This window comes from Gracilinanus agilis, chromosome 1, assembly GCF_016433145.1.
Source record: "Gracilinanus agilis isolate LMUSP501 chromosome 1, AgileGrace, whole genome shotgun sequence".
Lineage (NCBI taxonomy): Eukaryota > Metazoa > Chordata > Mammalia > Didelphimorphia > Didelphidae > Gracilinanus > Gracilinanus agilis.
In genome coordinates, this window is record NC_058130.1 from 142,014,143 (window position 1) to 142,031,159 (window position 17,017).

The 17,017-nt window shown below is 37.7% G+C and overlaps 1 protein-coding gene across 1 annotated transcript in view; it reads right to left on the reverse strand.

The window, feature by feature from the left end:
* The window catches only part of FAM234A (family with sequence similarity 234 member A), a 58,990-nt gene that overhangs the window by 10,201 nt on the left and 31,772 nt on the right, over nucleotides 1-17,017 (reverse strand). The window contains exons 2-6 of the mRNA XM_044657632.1: nucleotides 12,731-13,018; nucleotides 8,645-8,764; nucleotides 6,168-6,356; nucleotides 3,942-4,072; nucleotides 2,982-3,114 (exon numbers count right to left, since the gene is read on the reverse strand). Coding sequence (XP_044513567.1) covers nucleotides 2,982-3,114; nucleotides 3,942-4,072; nucleotides 6,168-6,356; nucleotides 8,645-8,764; nucleotides 12,731-12,995 — 838 coding nt within the window. The 5' untranslated portion in view covers nucleotides 12,996-13,018. The remainder of the gene's footprint in view (nucleotides 1-2,981; nucleotides 3,115-3,941; nucleotides 4,073-6,167; nucleotides 6,357-8,644; nucleotides 8,765-12,730; nucleotides 13,019-17,017) is intronic.

Consider the following 17,017-nt stretch of genomic DNA (forward strand, 5'->3'; position numbering starts at 1 on the left):
TTCTTACAAAATGTGCATTAAAAGATTTGAGATGGCTAGAAGAATAGTCAAGATGGCAGAAAAGGAAGCTCTACAACTGAGCTCTTACCCAACAAGCATTGAATGGAAAATTAAAAAAAAACAACAACTTTAAAACAAAAATTATTTGAATTATTTTTTTCAGCATGGGTTGTCACAGGCAGAGGTCTGTGAATTCTGGGATGGGGAATGGCCAGGAATGGCCAAGGAGTATATAGCCTTGGCCTTAGAGGAAGACCAGCCTCTGACTGTGCATAAGGCAAGAAGGAAAAGCACTAGGATTCAGGGCAGATGAGGAGACTCATACTCAGGGAGGGCATTCTAGGATAAAGAGTACTTATAGGACCTAGGCCCGTGTAGGCAAAGCCATGGCACTCGTGCAGAGCTGACACTCAAGGAGCTGCTCGGTTCCCCCACTTTCCAGTTGCCTGAAGTCATTTTTTTTTTTTGTATTCCCCACCCCTCTGTCCAGCTGCTCAAAGCAAGCACTTTCTCCCTCAGCTCTCTTCCATAATCCTGGGGCTCACAGACAGCTTGAATTTGTCCTCTAGTCACTCAAACTGGGAAACGGTTCACCAATCCTAACCTAGGCTATGTAATGAGTATGGAGCAAGTACAAAAAGTAAGTAGTAATTGAGTGACTGGCCCCAGGAGAGGAGCAGGATCTTAGATCTAGCCCCAAGCCCAGTTTGAAATCTACAGTGGAATAATGAGGATGGTTAAGGTTAAACCAAAGGAAAGCATTCAGTTCTGAATCTGTGGAACTTTCCAGTTGGCCAATGGTGCAGTCTAGCAGGAAGCTACTAAACTCCAACCAAAGGTAAGCCCACAGATGTAGTCACACCCAAGCAAGCACCAGGAACTTACAGAACTTAGACCAAGAGGACAAACATTCAGACTTTGCTTTAGCTCAGACCATTTTGGGAGCACTCAAAGTTAGAAGGTGCCTAGACTAAGCTATCCTGGAATAACATAATAACCAATAACCTAAGAAAGCAGCTTAAGGTCCAAAAACACAAAATGATCCAAAACAGCCTAGTCATTTCTTCTAGAAGCACAGAGAATCTGGCCCTAAGACAAAGTCCAAAATTGTACTAGAAGAATAAGCAAACAAAAAAGGAATTCCACCATAAGGAATTATCATGGTGACAGGGATGTTCAAGATACAAATCCAGAAAAATAAAGTGAATCAAAAACATCTGCAAACAAGTCTTAACCTTGGGCACAAGTAGAAATAGAATTTCTGGAAAAGACCTAAAAACAGTCTTATAAATAAAATGAGGATACTAGAAGAAATAATTGGAAAAGAAATGAGAGCTCTAGAAGAAAGAACTGGAAAAACAATTAACAGCTTGGTGAAAGACCTGTAAACACTAACCCAAACAAGAGACTTCTTGAAAGTTAGAATGGATGAAAGAGAAATAAGTGACTCCAAGAAGCAATAAGAAATATTCAAACAAAGCCAAAAGACTAAAAAAGTAGAAGAAAGCATAAGTTATCTCATATCAGAAAGCTACCTGGGAAACATTATCAAGGAGAGAATCATTAAGACTGCCTAAAAGTCATGGCCAGAAAAAGGCTAGAAATATAAAAAATCACAAAAGAAAATCTCTTAGAACCAGGGAGCAAAGTAAAAATATAGAGAATTCATTGTTCACCTTTTCAGAGAAACACAAAAATGAAAAATCCCAGGAAAAGCATTGCCAAAATCTAGAGCTTCCAGGCCAAAGAAAAAAAAAATACTACAAACATCCAAAAAGAATGAATTCAAGTACTGTACTGAGGAACCAACAATCAAGATCATACATAATTAGCAGCCACCTCTATGAAATAGTAGAGATTCGAATATTCCAGAAGACAAAGGATTTAGGTTTACAATCAAGAATAATTTACTCAACAAAATTGAATATAATCATATAAGGAGAAAAATAGAACATTACTGAAATCAAGCATTCCTGATTAAAAGACCAGGGCTATGTAGAAACTTTGAAAAACAGCAGTCAGGAGAAGCTTAAAAGGGTAAACGTGAACAAGTAATAAGAGATTGAGCAAGGATGAACTGATTGATTACATTCTAACAAGAAAAAAAAAAAGGTCTTCTTCAGAACCATATTGTCATCACAGATTAGAAAGTTTAAAAGGACAGGGGGCTTGGAAGTGGTTTTTAAAAAAAATGTTTTGATGATTTTAAAATATGAAAGGAAAAGGGGAGAAGGAATACACCAAGAGGAAAAAGGGAGAAGGAAAAGGAAATTACCTGGCATAATTTGGTAGAAGACCAAGCAAATGAGGAGGAAAGGATAAGGGAAACAAGTAAAATTAAAGCCTTACTTTCATCTAAACCAATCAAAGGAAGGAAGAATATACACAGTTGGCTGCAGAATACATTTCACTTGACATGGAAACAGAAGAAAAAGGGATAATTAGAGGGAGGTGCAGATTACGGGAGAGATTAGTTCTAAGCTAAACAAACTTTAACGGAGGAGGTGTATCTTTTAAGTTAGAGGAAGAGAATTTTAAAAGGAAAAAAAAAAGATAACCTGTGACTGGGCTATGGAAAAGGGAAAAAAAGTGGGGGACCAAGGAGCAAAAGCCCAATATATCAAACCTTGACCACTGGTGTTGGGCACATTCCTTTTCTCTTACCTCTCTGTTCTTTATAAAGGGGAAGAGGGAAATTCTGTTCACTAGAATGACCAATTAGAGACCTCAGGATGAAACATTTTATTGACCTCCCAATGGAGAGATGTTGGATTTAATATGCAAAATAAGACATCATTTTTAGTAGCCAATGTGGAAATTTATTTTGCCAACTTGAGCATATTTCTTACCAGAAATTTGCTTTTCTTTCTTTTTTTTTTTTCCAAAGGGAGGGAGAGAACATAAGTACTTAATTTAAAATTAAAAAAACAAAACACTTTTTTTAAAGAGAGGGCCAGTACAAAGCAAAAAAAAAAAAATACCAGAATGAAAAATAACATAGTAGGCGCCGATCTTTGTGACATGCATGATATAACCAACTTCTCCTTCTAGATTTAGGCTGTGCGTAGAACCAATCTGGTCGCCAGTATTGCCTGAAAAGATGTAACTTTGAATCTGGAAAACAAAAGAAAAACACCATCCAGCCCAATCCCCAAACATCAGGAGAAGAATAGTATCTTAGATCCAGCCCTCAGCCCAGTTACCCTGAACCTGCAGAAGCTTTCCAGTTGGCTGATGGTGCAATCTAGCAGGGAGCTACTAGAACTCCAACCAAGCCAACACCAGGAACTTGCAGAACTTGGACCAAGAGGGCAAGCATTCACACTTTGCTCTTGATCAGACCATTTTGGGAGCACTCAGTTATTCACTCTTGTGCCACTGGAGAGCTAGGCAGAGCACTGGATAGAGGCTAGGTCTAGAGTCAGGAGAACCTGAGTTCAAACCCAACCTGTAGTGCTTGTGGCACATAGTAGGCACTATATGAATGTTATCATCATCATTACTAATAGTCAGTAGGCCTTCTAAAGGAAAGGCTCTTCAGGTTGGTCCCTAAAAGGTGAAAAAATTAAGGTTTAGAAAAGTTCTCCTATTTAAGAGTTTCACTTCATAAAGATTTCCCTTTGAGGCCTAAAACAGAAATGGGATTATTTTTTAAAACCAATACCTTGAAATTAGCCACCTTGGTAGCTTTGTAAAGGCTTTGGCAAAGGAAGGGGAGGCACATTTCAGAGGCAACTACCTAGCAGATCTTGAAAGAAAGAGCCTGTAATAAGAATCAATTAGACCTAGAAAGAGAAGTAGTCAAGACAGGGCCAGAGGAAAAAAACAAACATGTAATAGCTATAATGCTTTCCATCATAGAGAAAGTATCTTATTGCTTGAAAAATGATTCCTTCTATTCCACCAGAAAATATGAAAGAAAATTTGCTCCATGTTTGTACCTCTCCCCCTGATTTGGTGAAGAGTAGTAAATCTTGGATCTCATCACCATTCACATCAGGTATATTCAGGAAGGGGCGCAGTACTGAGGCATTACCTCCAAAAGTGTCAGACTGATTCCACAGTGTTTCCCCTTGAAAGAAAAACAATATATTAATGGTAAGCAGTGGCTCTAAAAGTCAACTCTTACTTCAAAAAGTAATATTCTAAAAGACTAGGATTTCTTAGTAAAGATTTCACAGTGCCTGCAAATACCTATGATTTGAACTTAATTTCAGAAATTGCTGGTTCCAATTTCAGCAAAAAAAACAAACAACCAATACCTTTTATTTGAATAGTACATTACACCTTTCAAAAGGGCTTTCACAAACATTAACTTTCGTCTGGAACTCAAAAATTTTAAGCATTTCTTAAGCACTTTCTCTGGGCCAGGCACTGTGCTAAGTGCTGGACATACAAAGGAAAGTAAAAAAGGCAGTCCCTGCTCTCAAGAAGACAATTTGGATCATATAACTTCAGAAAACTTATGTGGAAAATTGTTATTATATGTAGATGGCAAAATAAAATATCTTTTTTTAAAAAACCATTAGGGGGGGCAACTGGGTAGCTCAGTGGATTGAGAGCCAGGCCTAGAGACAGGAGGTCCTAGGTTCAAATCCGGCCTCAGACACTTCCCAGCTGTGTGACCCTGGGCAAGTCACTTGACCCCCATTGCCTACCCTTACCACTCTTCCACCTATAAGTCAATACACAGAAGTTAAGGGTTTAAAATAAAAAAAAATTAAAAAAAAAACCATTAGGATCTACTGAATTTCTCAGGATAAAAATCTTGAAATTAGAATTTTTGTTCTAATACTAAAATCTCCTTACACATAGTTTTCCTTTTCCATCTCATTGGATTTCTTCATTCCCTGAAATTGTTTCTACTGCCTGTTCTTTTTTTTCTTTCATATTCTGTAAACTACAATGATCAGGGAAGTTCTGAATCAGCTCTTCACACATATGATATTTTAGAGCTTGAAAACATGCTAATCTATTTATCTCCTAAAAAGCCAAATCACATTTAGGAGTTTCTGATCTCAGCATTAGGTTTATTTAGTTTACTTCCTCCAAATTGGAACAATATATGCCTAATATTTTCTCAATTGTATTAGTTATTTCATACTTTGCTGATAATCTATTCCTATCCAGTATTTTAAAGGTATAAAGTCAACTTCCTTTCCCTTTCCATTTTTTCCTGCACTTAAGTGTCCATTTTACAGGATCCATTCATATTCAAGGGTGGCGTTTTTCTTAGCCAAATTTTAGTATTTGCCTTATAGCATGCTTGCCAAAGAGGTTTAAAGGCCAAGATTGTATAAAGAAGCATATTGATGGACATGCATGTGAGAGAACTGCTTGTCTTGACATCCTTTTTCTTCATCCTATTTCTATCAAACCTGAGACTTCCTGGTCACCAAGAGCTAAGACAATCCAAAAAGTTTCCACTAAAGCGCTCAATCCTGTAGGTTGGGTAGGATCACTTCAAGGACATCATGAAAAAAGAAAAAAAATCTACTGTGGCAATGGTTTCTCCTTCACAAACCAAGGGTGGACAACCCAAGGAGCAATATAACTCCTATGCACCTAGGTTTAAATTTTAAACAGAATATATTTTTAGCATATGCCATCTTAAATGAGGTTAGGCTGAATTAATGAAGTCCTAGCATGGTTCTTTTGAGAGGGTGCCAAATGCTTTTTTAGAGATTTAATTTAAAATCGACAACAGTATAAAATCCTTGAAGACGAGAATGGTGTCACTTTGTCTTTTTATCTCCCTCCCCTAATGCCTAGGAGATCCTCACCATTTCACTGATGTTTAGTTGTGTCTGACACTTGATGATTCCATTTGGGGTTTTCTTGGAAAAGATACTATAGTGGTTTGCCATTTCTTTCTCCAGGTCATATTACAAATGAAGAAACCGAAGCTAACAGATTTTAATGGCTTGCCCAGAGTCACACAGCCAGTAAGCATTTGAGGTCATATTTGAACTGAGGAAGATGGCTGATCTCCAGGTCTGGCACTGCCCACCTAACGGCCCCAACATAGTAGGTACCTAATAAACATTTATTGAACTGTCAGATTTTGATGTCACTGGACACAATCCTCCTATGCCATCCCCTTCTTTCCCTAAAAGACCATGAAAATGTAAGAAAAAATATAAATATGCTCCACCTGTTGTTCCTACCTGTGGAAGAATTAACTGCAATGAGAGATCTGGGCTTCCCCACAATGAAGCAGCTCCAGGGTGGCTCATCCATCCCCTGGGGGCCAACACACTCTATGAAGGCAATGTCCTGAGCAACAGGCCTATCCCAGAGCAAGCTGCCATTGGTACCCGACACAGCAGCAAGAAAGGTACATGGTGAAGAAAAGCCTAGGAGAGGAAACCCAAAGTCATTCCTTACATATACAACAATCTTGTTTGTTACTTGGTCCATTTGCTAGGAGTATCATAATCTCCTCTTTATTTTACGCGTGCGCGAGCACACACACACACACACACACACACACACACACACACACACACACACAAACTCTCACCTTTTGTCTTAGAATCGATACTAAGTATGAGTTCCAAGGCAGAAGAGTGGTAAGGGCTAGGCAACGGGGGTTCAGTGACTAGCCCGGGGTCACACAGCTAGGAAGTGTCTGAGGCTAGATCTGAAACCAGGACCTCCCGTTTCCAAACCTGGTTCTATCCACTGAGCCACCCAGCTGCCTCCATAATCACCTTTTAATCTCATTTTCCTTCTTCCCCACTTCCCCCCCTCTCCCTGCCTTCCTTCTGATACTCCTTTATTATCTGATACTCCTTTATTAAGTGGAGTCTTTAGCACAGGGTTTAGGCTCTTGACATATTAAACACATATTTTTTTCCCGTAAGCCTTCATTCACAGGGAATATTCCCCAAAATTCTGACCTTGATTCTTTTCTCTCTGAACTCTGTCTATTGGCAATTTTGTCCAATGAATTAGAGGTAGAAGGAGCTTCAGGAATGAATCTATTCTAGCTCTCTAAGGAGAGGAGAAATTAGAGGTTCAAAGCCATTAGGTGGCCTGCACAAGGTCATAGTCTCAAATTACAATCTTCTGACTGGAGACACAGAGTTCTTTCTATATACCATGCTGTCTATGTGCTACATAGCAACTTCAACTATCACTTCCATGTAAGGTGCTCCCAAGTCTGCACCTCTTGTTACAAATTTCCAACCATATTTAATGATGCAAAACAAATTATGGTTGAACTTAGTTCCAAATCTCCACTTAGCCGTTAGGATGCCGAGGGTCTGACATCTCCATCTTCCCCATGCTTCCCTATTTACAATGACAGCAGTCACCCAGGAGAAAAAGCACCCTAGCTAACATGGATAAAGGGCTTATTGTGTGCCAAGCACTCATTTGATGCTCACAACAACCTTGGGAGGGAGGTGCTGGTATTTTTTACAGATGAGTATAAACTGAGGAAAATGGAGGTGAAGTAACTTTCTTAGGGTCACACAGCTAGAAAGTGTCCGAGAGTGGAATCCCCAGTCATCTTTGACTCCTCCTTTCCCCTTGTCACTGATATTTACTAAGTCCAGTAGATCCTACAGAGGCAGTATGGAATAGTGAATAGAGATGGCCTCAGAGGAAAGAAGACTTGGGTTCTACTTCCACAGTCAAAGGAGTTTCCTATACCAATGAAATCATGGGTCCAGTCCCTATCCCTCTCTCTGAACAGATTCTATTCTTCTCATGTCTTTTCTTCTAGCTCTTCATTCCCACTCCTATGTCCACCACTCTAGTTTGGGTCTTTGCTACTCTTTTTAAAACTCTTATCTACTTAACTACTAGAATCTTTACTAAGTATCTTTACTCAGTAAGGTTTCAAAGCAGAAGAGTAGTAAGGGCTAGACAATTGAAGCTGACTTGCCCGAGGTCACACAGTTAGGAAGTATTTGGGGCCAGATTTGAATCCAGGACCTTCTATTATCTCCAGACCTGGCTCTATATTCACAATGCCACCTACCTGCCTCTGTTTTTACTACTTCTAACCTGAATTATAACAAAAGCCTCCTAAGAGGTCTATTCCAAAATCATATTTGCAGTCATATATCAGTTTCATTAAAAAATCTTCAATGGTTCTCTACTTATATTATACACGAATCCAAATCCTATGATACTCATATAGTCTAGGATTCCAGGCCCATCCCACATAGCTGAACATTCCCAGGTACAGTTTGAACTAAAGTGTAATTGGATGATGCTCAACAAATTAAATCAAAATAAACGTACATACATAAATATCCATTTTTATCTTACTAATAAAAATGATATAGATAATGCTAATTTGTGATTTGTACAGGAATCTATATTTGAGTTTGATACCACCAATCTACACACCTTAGGCCTCAACAGTATCTGTCAAATGAAAGTACTGTGTGTGCCTCCTCATTTTTCAAGTTTATGTATCTTCAACTGATTAACAAAAATATCGCTCCAAAATCACTACCTACAAATTCAGCCAACACACATATATATACTTGGTGCCAAACACTTGCTCTCCTGACTAATATGTTTCTGTCAGAAACAGGAAGGGAATTTTTGTATTTGGTAACTCTGAATTGTGCCTGAGAAGTCATTGCAGGTTTTTTTCCTTCTTCCTAGCAAGAAGCCAAATTACCTTCATCTGTGCAGGATCTGTTAAAACCATTGCTGCTGCTGCCACCATCTTTGTGAAGAAAAAGAACATCTTGAACTCTGTCCTTATTTATATCTTTAAACATCATGAAGTCATAGGTTACTGAAAAAAGAGTAACAAATAAGCATCAATAATTGCCTTTGGGCAAGCAAAGGGCTAGCAAGGACTTCAGTGACCACTTTATCCTCTAGCTATTTTACAGTTGGGTATCTAAAAAAGCCCACCCAGGGAGCCCAAGTGACTTACCACAGTCAAAATTTGGGGAGTAAGTAATAAGTCTGTTTGAATAAGAATTAGTTAATGAACATTCATCATTAGAATAATTGTGTCCTCGTGTAAAACCCTGTGGAATTGCGCATTGGTTATGGGAGGGGAATGGCAGGAAGGGAGGGAAGAACATAAATCATGTAACCATGGAAAAATTCTCTTAATTAATCAATTAAATAAAATTTAAAAAAAAGAATATTGTGTCCCTTCTAAATTTACTGTTGCCCTTCTGTTTATTTTTTTATTATTTCATTTTTCTCTTTTTTGTCATTTTCATCATCCACCAGCTCTCTCTCCCCCCCCAACCAAACAAATACATATTGCCAAGCAAAATAAATGTGCACATTTCATTTTTGAAAATGTATATCTCTAAAAAAATGGGAAAAGGATCTAATTGTACAAAAATATGTATAGCTGCTCTTTTTGTGGTAGCAAAGAATTGGAAATTCCATGAATTGAGGAATGGCTGAACAAATTGTATATGATGGTGAAGAAATATTACTGTGCTGTAAGGAATGATGAACAGGAAGCTTTTAGAAAGAGCTAGAAAGACCTACATGAAGTGATGCAGAGTGAAACCAGCAGAACTAGGAAAAAAACATTGTCCACAGTAACAGCAATAATGTGGAATGATCAACTGTGATATTTAGCTACTATCATCAGTACAATGATCCAGGATAATTCTAAGGGACTTAAGACAAAGAATACTCTCCAACTCCAAAGAAAGAACTGTTGGATTTGGAATGTAGGTCAAAGCATGTGGTTTTTCACTTGTTTATTTGAATATATGTTTTGGGGTTTTGGTTTTATAAGATTAGTCACTTACAAAAATGAACAATATGGAAAACTTAAATAAATAAAATGTATGTCTTATTTCACACTTCTTAGTCTATCATCTCCCTGCCCAAAGTGGGCAGAATGCTCCATCCATTCTTCTGAAGTCATAACTGGTCATTTGAATTAGCACAGTTCTTAAATCTTTCATAGTTGTTTTCCTTTATAAAATTGTAGTTATTGTAAAAAGAATTCTGTTTCTGCTGCTCACTTCATTCCGTGCTGGCTCATACAAGTCATTCTAGGTTTTCCTGAATCCCATTCCTCTCATCACTTCTTATAATACTATTCTATTGATTCATGTCTTAATTAGTTCCGTCATTCCCTAACTTATAGACATCAGCTTTGTTTCCAATGCTTTGCTACAACAAAAAGCTCTGCTATGAACATGCTTGTCCATATGGGTTCTTTCCTTTTATACTTAACTTCCATGACATATAGAGCTAGTACTTTCTCCTACTGCTTTAGATACATGCAGTAATAGGAAGAACAGTTCTAATGAGAACACTACAAAAAACATTTGGTAAATAAGGAATATCATAACAGCAGCACTTTTTTTCCCTATAAATTGTATTTAATTAATTAATTTTGAGTATTTTTCCATGGTTACATGATTTATGTTCTTTCTCTCCCCTCCCCCTACGCTTCCCTCCCATAGCCAACATGTAATTTCACTGGGTTTTAATGTGTCATTGATCAAGACCTATTTCTATATTATTCATATTTGCATTAGGATGATCGTTTAGAGTCTATATCCCCAATCATATCTCCATAAAACCATGTGATCAAGCAGTTGCTTTTCTTCTGTGTTTCTATTCCCACAGTTCTTTCTCTGGATATGGATAGTGTTCTTTCTCATAAGTCCCTCAGAATTGTCCTGGATCATTGCATTGCTGCTAGTAGAGAAGTCCATTACATTCTATTGTGCCACAGTGTATCTGTCTCTGTGTATAATGTTCTCCTGGTTCTGCTCCTTTCACTCTGCATCAATTCCTGGAGGTCATTCCAGTTCACATGGAATTCCTCCAGTTCATTATTTCTTTTAGCACAATAGTATTCCATCACAAGCAGATACCATAATTTGTTCAGCCAATTCCAAATCAATGGACACACACACCCCATTTTCCAGTTTTTTTGCCATCACAAGGGCTGTGGCTATAAATATTTTTGTACAAGTCTTTTTCCTTATGATCTCTTTGGGGTACAAACCCAGCAGTGGTATGGCTAGACCAAAAGGCAGGCAGTCTTTCAAAGCCCTTTGGGCATAGTTCCAAATTGCCATCCAGTGATAGCAGCACTGACTTTTGCTTTTGCCAGTTGTCCCCTTTCTATGGAACGAAAAGAAGGAAAAGCTCTGAAATATGAAATGTTTATGTTAACTATATGAAGCAGGCCAGAGGACTAGAGATGGATGAATTAATCAATTCGTTCCACTACTTTTCTGTTTCACATCTGGCACTTCCCCTAGATTAGCTGAAGGCATTTTACTCCTCTTAGGGAAAAAGTAAAAACTATTTCCTTTTGCTTCTTTTTAACAGAGGGCCCCAATGGATGCTGGAATGAGTTTAAGGTTCAACAAAGACAATCATAGTTGTGGAGCAACTATACCCAAAATTCAAGGGCAGTTCATTCCTGAAGTTGCTTGGTTCCATTTCTGACCATGAAAGATGATCTAGAGTTCAGTAACAACAGCTCAAATTTATACAGCATGTTAGAGCTGACAATGCTTTTTCCATGCTCTATCAAGAAGGCCTCTCAAAGCTGAGCACAAAGAAGCATTCTCAAAATTATTAAAATTCATATCCACTCAAATAGTACCACATGCTACTGTTTTCCTGACCATTATGAAACAAATGGAATGTCTTGAAAAGACTGATTCTATTCAACAGTCAATTTAGGAAAACTAGAAGCTTTCAGTTTCAGTGAGGGAAGAGTCTTGTAAAAGTGTTATTTATGCTATCTGATACTTGCAGATTTAAGGGTTATTGGTGGCACCTTGGTTAAACGGTTTGAAATACAAAATTTACCAAAAATCATTCACTTTTTTTTATTGTAGACTTTGTGTCTACTAGCCCATTTGTGAGTAAATAAGAGGCCAACTTTTTTTTATTTTAACATCTGGCTATTTAAAAAAGGGAAAGCAGGCCAGTTAACATTTTTCTAAACCTTTACTTTCTGCCTTAGAACCATGGTTCTAAGGCAGAAGAGCAGTAAAGCCTAAGAAATGGTGATTAAGTGACTTTCCCAGGGTCACACGGCTAGGAAATAACTAAGGCCACATTTCAATCCAAGACCTCCTGTCTCTAGGCCTGACTCTCAGCCTACAGAGCCACCTAACTGCCCTCAGGCAAGTTACATTTTGAGGGAAACTAATTATTTCTCATTTCTTAATTGCATTGCTTTTTTCTTTTTTTTTTTTTTTTTAACAGCACCTACAACTCCAAGGAAGCAATAGCAACAGCTTAGGACTCATTTCCTATCTAGGCCAGTGATGAGCGAAACTTTTAGAGACTGAGTGCTGTGCCCTACCCTGCCCCCACCCAAGAGACCATGTGCCAAGCCCCCTGCCCCAGGACCCTTGCTTTGTGTCCTATGCACCCCACGATCCCCACCTTTATCCCAGACAGGGAAGAGAAAGTACTCCCATTGGGCTGCTGGGAAGAGGGGTGGGTAAAGTGAAAAAATGTCCTCAGTGCAGTGAAGAGGGGGGAAGGGAGCAGCTCCCCCAGTCCCTCTACCTTTCTAGTAATGAACTCTGGTTGGGAAACAGTTTGCGTATCCATAGACAATGTGGCACATGTGCCATAGGTTTGCTGTCACAGATCTAGGCCATTCCTACACAGAAAAAAAAGCATAGCTCCACTGACCCTCTAACACAATCTAGCCCCAGGGGCATTTGGATCTTCACAATAAAGTCCAGTGAAAGGTAGAGTAAGGCACAAAGGAACATACTTATAGTTGACTTACCTGCTCTCTCATAGTTTATTTTCCACATTTTTTGTGATATTGGTCGATCTGGACATGGGATGATGAATGAGATGATAAATACCACAAAGAGACAGGTAAATAATGAAAAGAAAAAAAGCACTGTGCGGCACTGGGCAAACTGGGAATGCCGAGATGCTTTCTTAAAAAGGTCATCCTTTTCAGTTCGGTTTTCCAAATTCCTCTGAGATGTTTTGTCATCATGTTTCAAGGGGTGGATTTCAGCTTCTAATTCTTTGTCCATCATGCAGGCATTATATAGCTTCACTCCTGGTCATAAGTATTAAAATATCAGAATTAGTTTATATGATCAACCAGCAAAGGGCTTAACATACAACCTTTTGGGCTACTTAGATCTGGGCCCATTTAGAGACAAAGTCTTTTTTCTTGGATCCAAGAGATCATACAAAGAAACCTGTAAAAATATGAATTAAAAAGGCAGCAGTTCTAAAAGGTTCCATCTGGAAGGTTTTTAAATTGATCTCAAATGACAGAGAGGTTTAAAAAAACAGATTAAGCAAACCCTACAAAATTAAAAATTAAAAAACACTTCCCCTCAAAGGTTAAACAATAAGTAATTCTAGTTTCACTGTCTCAGCTTATCTGTGACAAGCTGTTATCCAGATTCTGTCTAAAGACTTCCAGAAATAGGACCCAGAAATCTCTGAGACAGCTAATTATTTGGAAGTTTTTCTTAATATTAAGTCAAAATCAGCTTCTCTGCAGTTTTTACTAAATGTTTCTAGTTTCACTTTCTTCTATCTCAGACTACTCTAACTGGAGTGAAACAGAGAAGACACATTGAACTACATTTAGTGAGAACTACTCCATTTTCTATCAGGTAATCTAAAATTTAAGATATATTGAGATCCTTAGGGCAAAAGGAAGTAGGCTGTAAATATGTTCATTTTGTAGAGAGGGAAACCAAAGCTCAGAAAAGCTAAGTCCAAGCTCATACTACAAAAGGGCAGAGCCAGAACTTGAAGACAGATTCCAAGTACAATGCTCCACCTACCAGATTACCATTACTGAAAACAATAACAAAATCCCAAGGATACAGGATTAAGGACATTCCTTAATAAAGTTCACAAATTTAAAACAAGTCAAAATTTTTAAAAATGGTCATACAATGTATCTTCTTGGACATAAAGAATCCAAGGAGTAAGCCTAAAAATAAAATGTCTGGTTTGGTCTTTCATGTTGATTCATTAATGGCGGAATTGTAAATTCATCTAAATTATTTTGGAAAACAATTTAGAATTATGCAATAAAAGTTACAAAGTTGTCATTTTGATCTAATAATCCAATTATTGGGTTTATATCACTAAAAGGTCAGAAACAGCAAGAAAAGTCTCATCTGTAGAAAAACATTCATAGCAAGGCCCCAGAATAGATAATGCAACACACCCCTCTCCTTTCCAATGGAGTACTCAGGGAAAAGGGAGAAGGAAGAATATTGGGGTAGGATGTTATACATATGTTGTGAAATTGAATCACTGTATTGGATATTTTTGCTGAAGTGTTTTCCTTTGTCACAGGGAGGGAGTTCAATGTGACAAGGAAAGGATTTCTTCCTCCCTAGAAATGACTATGACAATAAAGACAAACAGCAGCAATAAAATGTCATTTAAAAGAAAAAAAAAAGGGGGGGGAGGGCAGCTGGGTGGCTCAGTGGATTGAGAACCGAGATGAGAGGTCCTAGATCCAAATCTAGCCTCAGACCCTTCCTAGCTGTGTGACCCTGGGCAAGTCATTTAACCCCCATTCCCTAACCCTTACCACTCTTCTATCTTGGAACCACCAATACACAGTATTGATTCTAAGATGGAAGGTAAGGGTTAAAAAAAAAGAAAAGAAAAGAAATAGAAGCACATGTATAAGCAAAATGTTGGAAATACAGTGTGAGTGCCCGAAGTTTGGGAAATGGCTAAATTGTGACATCAGAATGTAATGAAATATTACCAGATCATAAAGAATAATTAATATTATGAACTCAAAGAATGATGGAAACATTTCTGAAATGATACAGAATAAAAAAAGCATACCCAAAAGAATATATACAATGTTAACAACTATCTAAATTAAGACAATTTTACATGGCAACAAAACTCAGATCAAAGAGGCAGTGGGAAGCAGAGAGTGCTAGACTTGGGAATCAAGAAGATCTGTGCCCAAATTCCACCTCAGACACTTAGTAATTATATGATCTTGGGCAGTCTTTAATCTCTCCGTGCCTCAGTTTCTTCATCTGTAAAATGAGTGGATTTAACTTGATAGCCTCTAAAGTTCCTTTTACTTCTGGCTCTATGGTCCTATAAAAATGGATATTGGCACCAAGATAGTAAAGCTGAAAGGGATATATATGTTTTACAGAAAGGTAAACCACTGAAGTAAAAGGTTCCATCAGCATTAATCATTCTCAGATGCTTTTTTTTTTTGGTCCAACAGTTTCCCAGGATTGTACTTATAGGGGAATAACTGGGAGTTTTATGGTATATGTATGATTCGCCTTTCTCTTTTATTCTCTCGTGTTAAGATTTTCATAGAAATGTGAGGTTATGAAAGAAAAATCAGAATGGAAAAAGGAGAGAAGGAAGAACACTAGTTTGATGGAACCAGGAAAAAAGATTCAGGGAGAACTGGAATCAAGGCTAACAGCTAAAAGTATGTGTATTAAACTGACCTACTTTCCAGTCAGGGTGGGTACAATGCTCTCTCCTGCCTTGATACCTCAGAATTCCTACCTCCTCCTTTCACAGATCAGCTCCCATACTTTCTCTGACAAGAAGCCTTTCCTAATCTCCCCAATTGTGCTTCTTCCACATTACTTTGTTTACACTATTTTGCATTTACTTATAGGCATATTTATTTCCCAGCCTCCTCCAGAATGTAAGCACCTTGAGGGCAGGGACTTTTTATTTCTGTCTTTGAATCCTATGCCTACTGCATAACAAGTACTGAATAATTGTTGAATTGAATCATATACTCTCTTTTAAAAAGATGTTTAATTTTTCCCCAATTTTATGTAAAAATATTTTAACATTAATTTTTTTAATTTATGAGTTCCCAAGAGACCACTGTACATACACTGAAAGTAAAACGTTGTAGAACAATCCAACATAATGGACTTTACTACTAGAAGTAATATAATAATCCAGGACATTCCTGAGGAACTTATGAGAAAGAACGAATGCTATCCTCATTGAGAGAAAGAACTATGGGAGTAGAAACACAAAAGAAAAACATATAGCTTATCACTTGTTTATATGGGTTTATGATTTGGGGTTTCAGCTTTAAAAGACTGCTCTGTGGTAAAAATGAATAATGTGGAAATAGGTACCAAAGGATAACACGTATGCAACCTAGTGGAATTGCTAGTTGGCTCTGGGAGGGGAGAGGAAAGAGGAGAAGGAAAGAAAGTGAATCATGGAAACATGGAAAACATACCTAATAAATAAATAAATAAATAAATAAATGCATTTATTTATGAGTTCCAAATTCTTTCCTTCACTTTCCCCTCATTGAGAAGGCAAGCAATTTGATATAGGTTATACATGTCAAGTCATGCAAAACTTATCTCCATATTAGTCAAATTTTATACTCTATTACTAAAACATAAATTATAGAATTCTGGGGTGAAGAAAAAAGAATTTCCTAACTATAGGCCAATGAAATGTAATTGGATTCCTGGTAAAATTCTGGAGCATATTACTATGAGATGGTTAATGAATATCTGAAAAGGGAAGTAGTTATCATGCTAAGCTAACAGAGATTCATTAAGGACAGACCATACAAGGCTAATCACATTTCTTTTTTCTTTTTATTTTTTGGTTTATTTTTTTTAAACCCTTAACTTCTGTGTATTGGCTCCTAGGTGGAAGAGTGGTAGGGGTGGGCAATGGGGGTCAAGTGACTTGCCCAGGGTCACACAGCTGGGAAGTGTCTGAGGCCGGATTTGAACCTAGGACCTCCAGTCTCTAGGCCTGACTCTCAATCCACACATTTATTTTTTAGACAATATTCTTAGATTCCTTTTGACAGATTCTCCTAGAACAAGGAACTATACTATAAATATAACTTACCTATATTTCTGTAAAATAGTTGAGAAATTTTTCATCCTACTTGCACAAAAAAGGTGAAGAAATGTGGGCTAGACAATACAATTAAGTAGAGTTGGAACATTTTCAACGGCCAAATCCAACGTAAAGTCCTTAATTGCTGACTGTCAATTTAGAAGGGGGTCTCCGGAGGAATGCACAAAAGGATTTG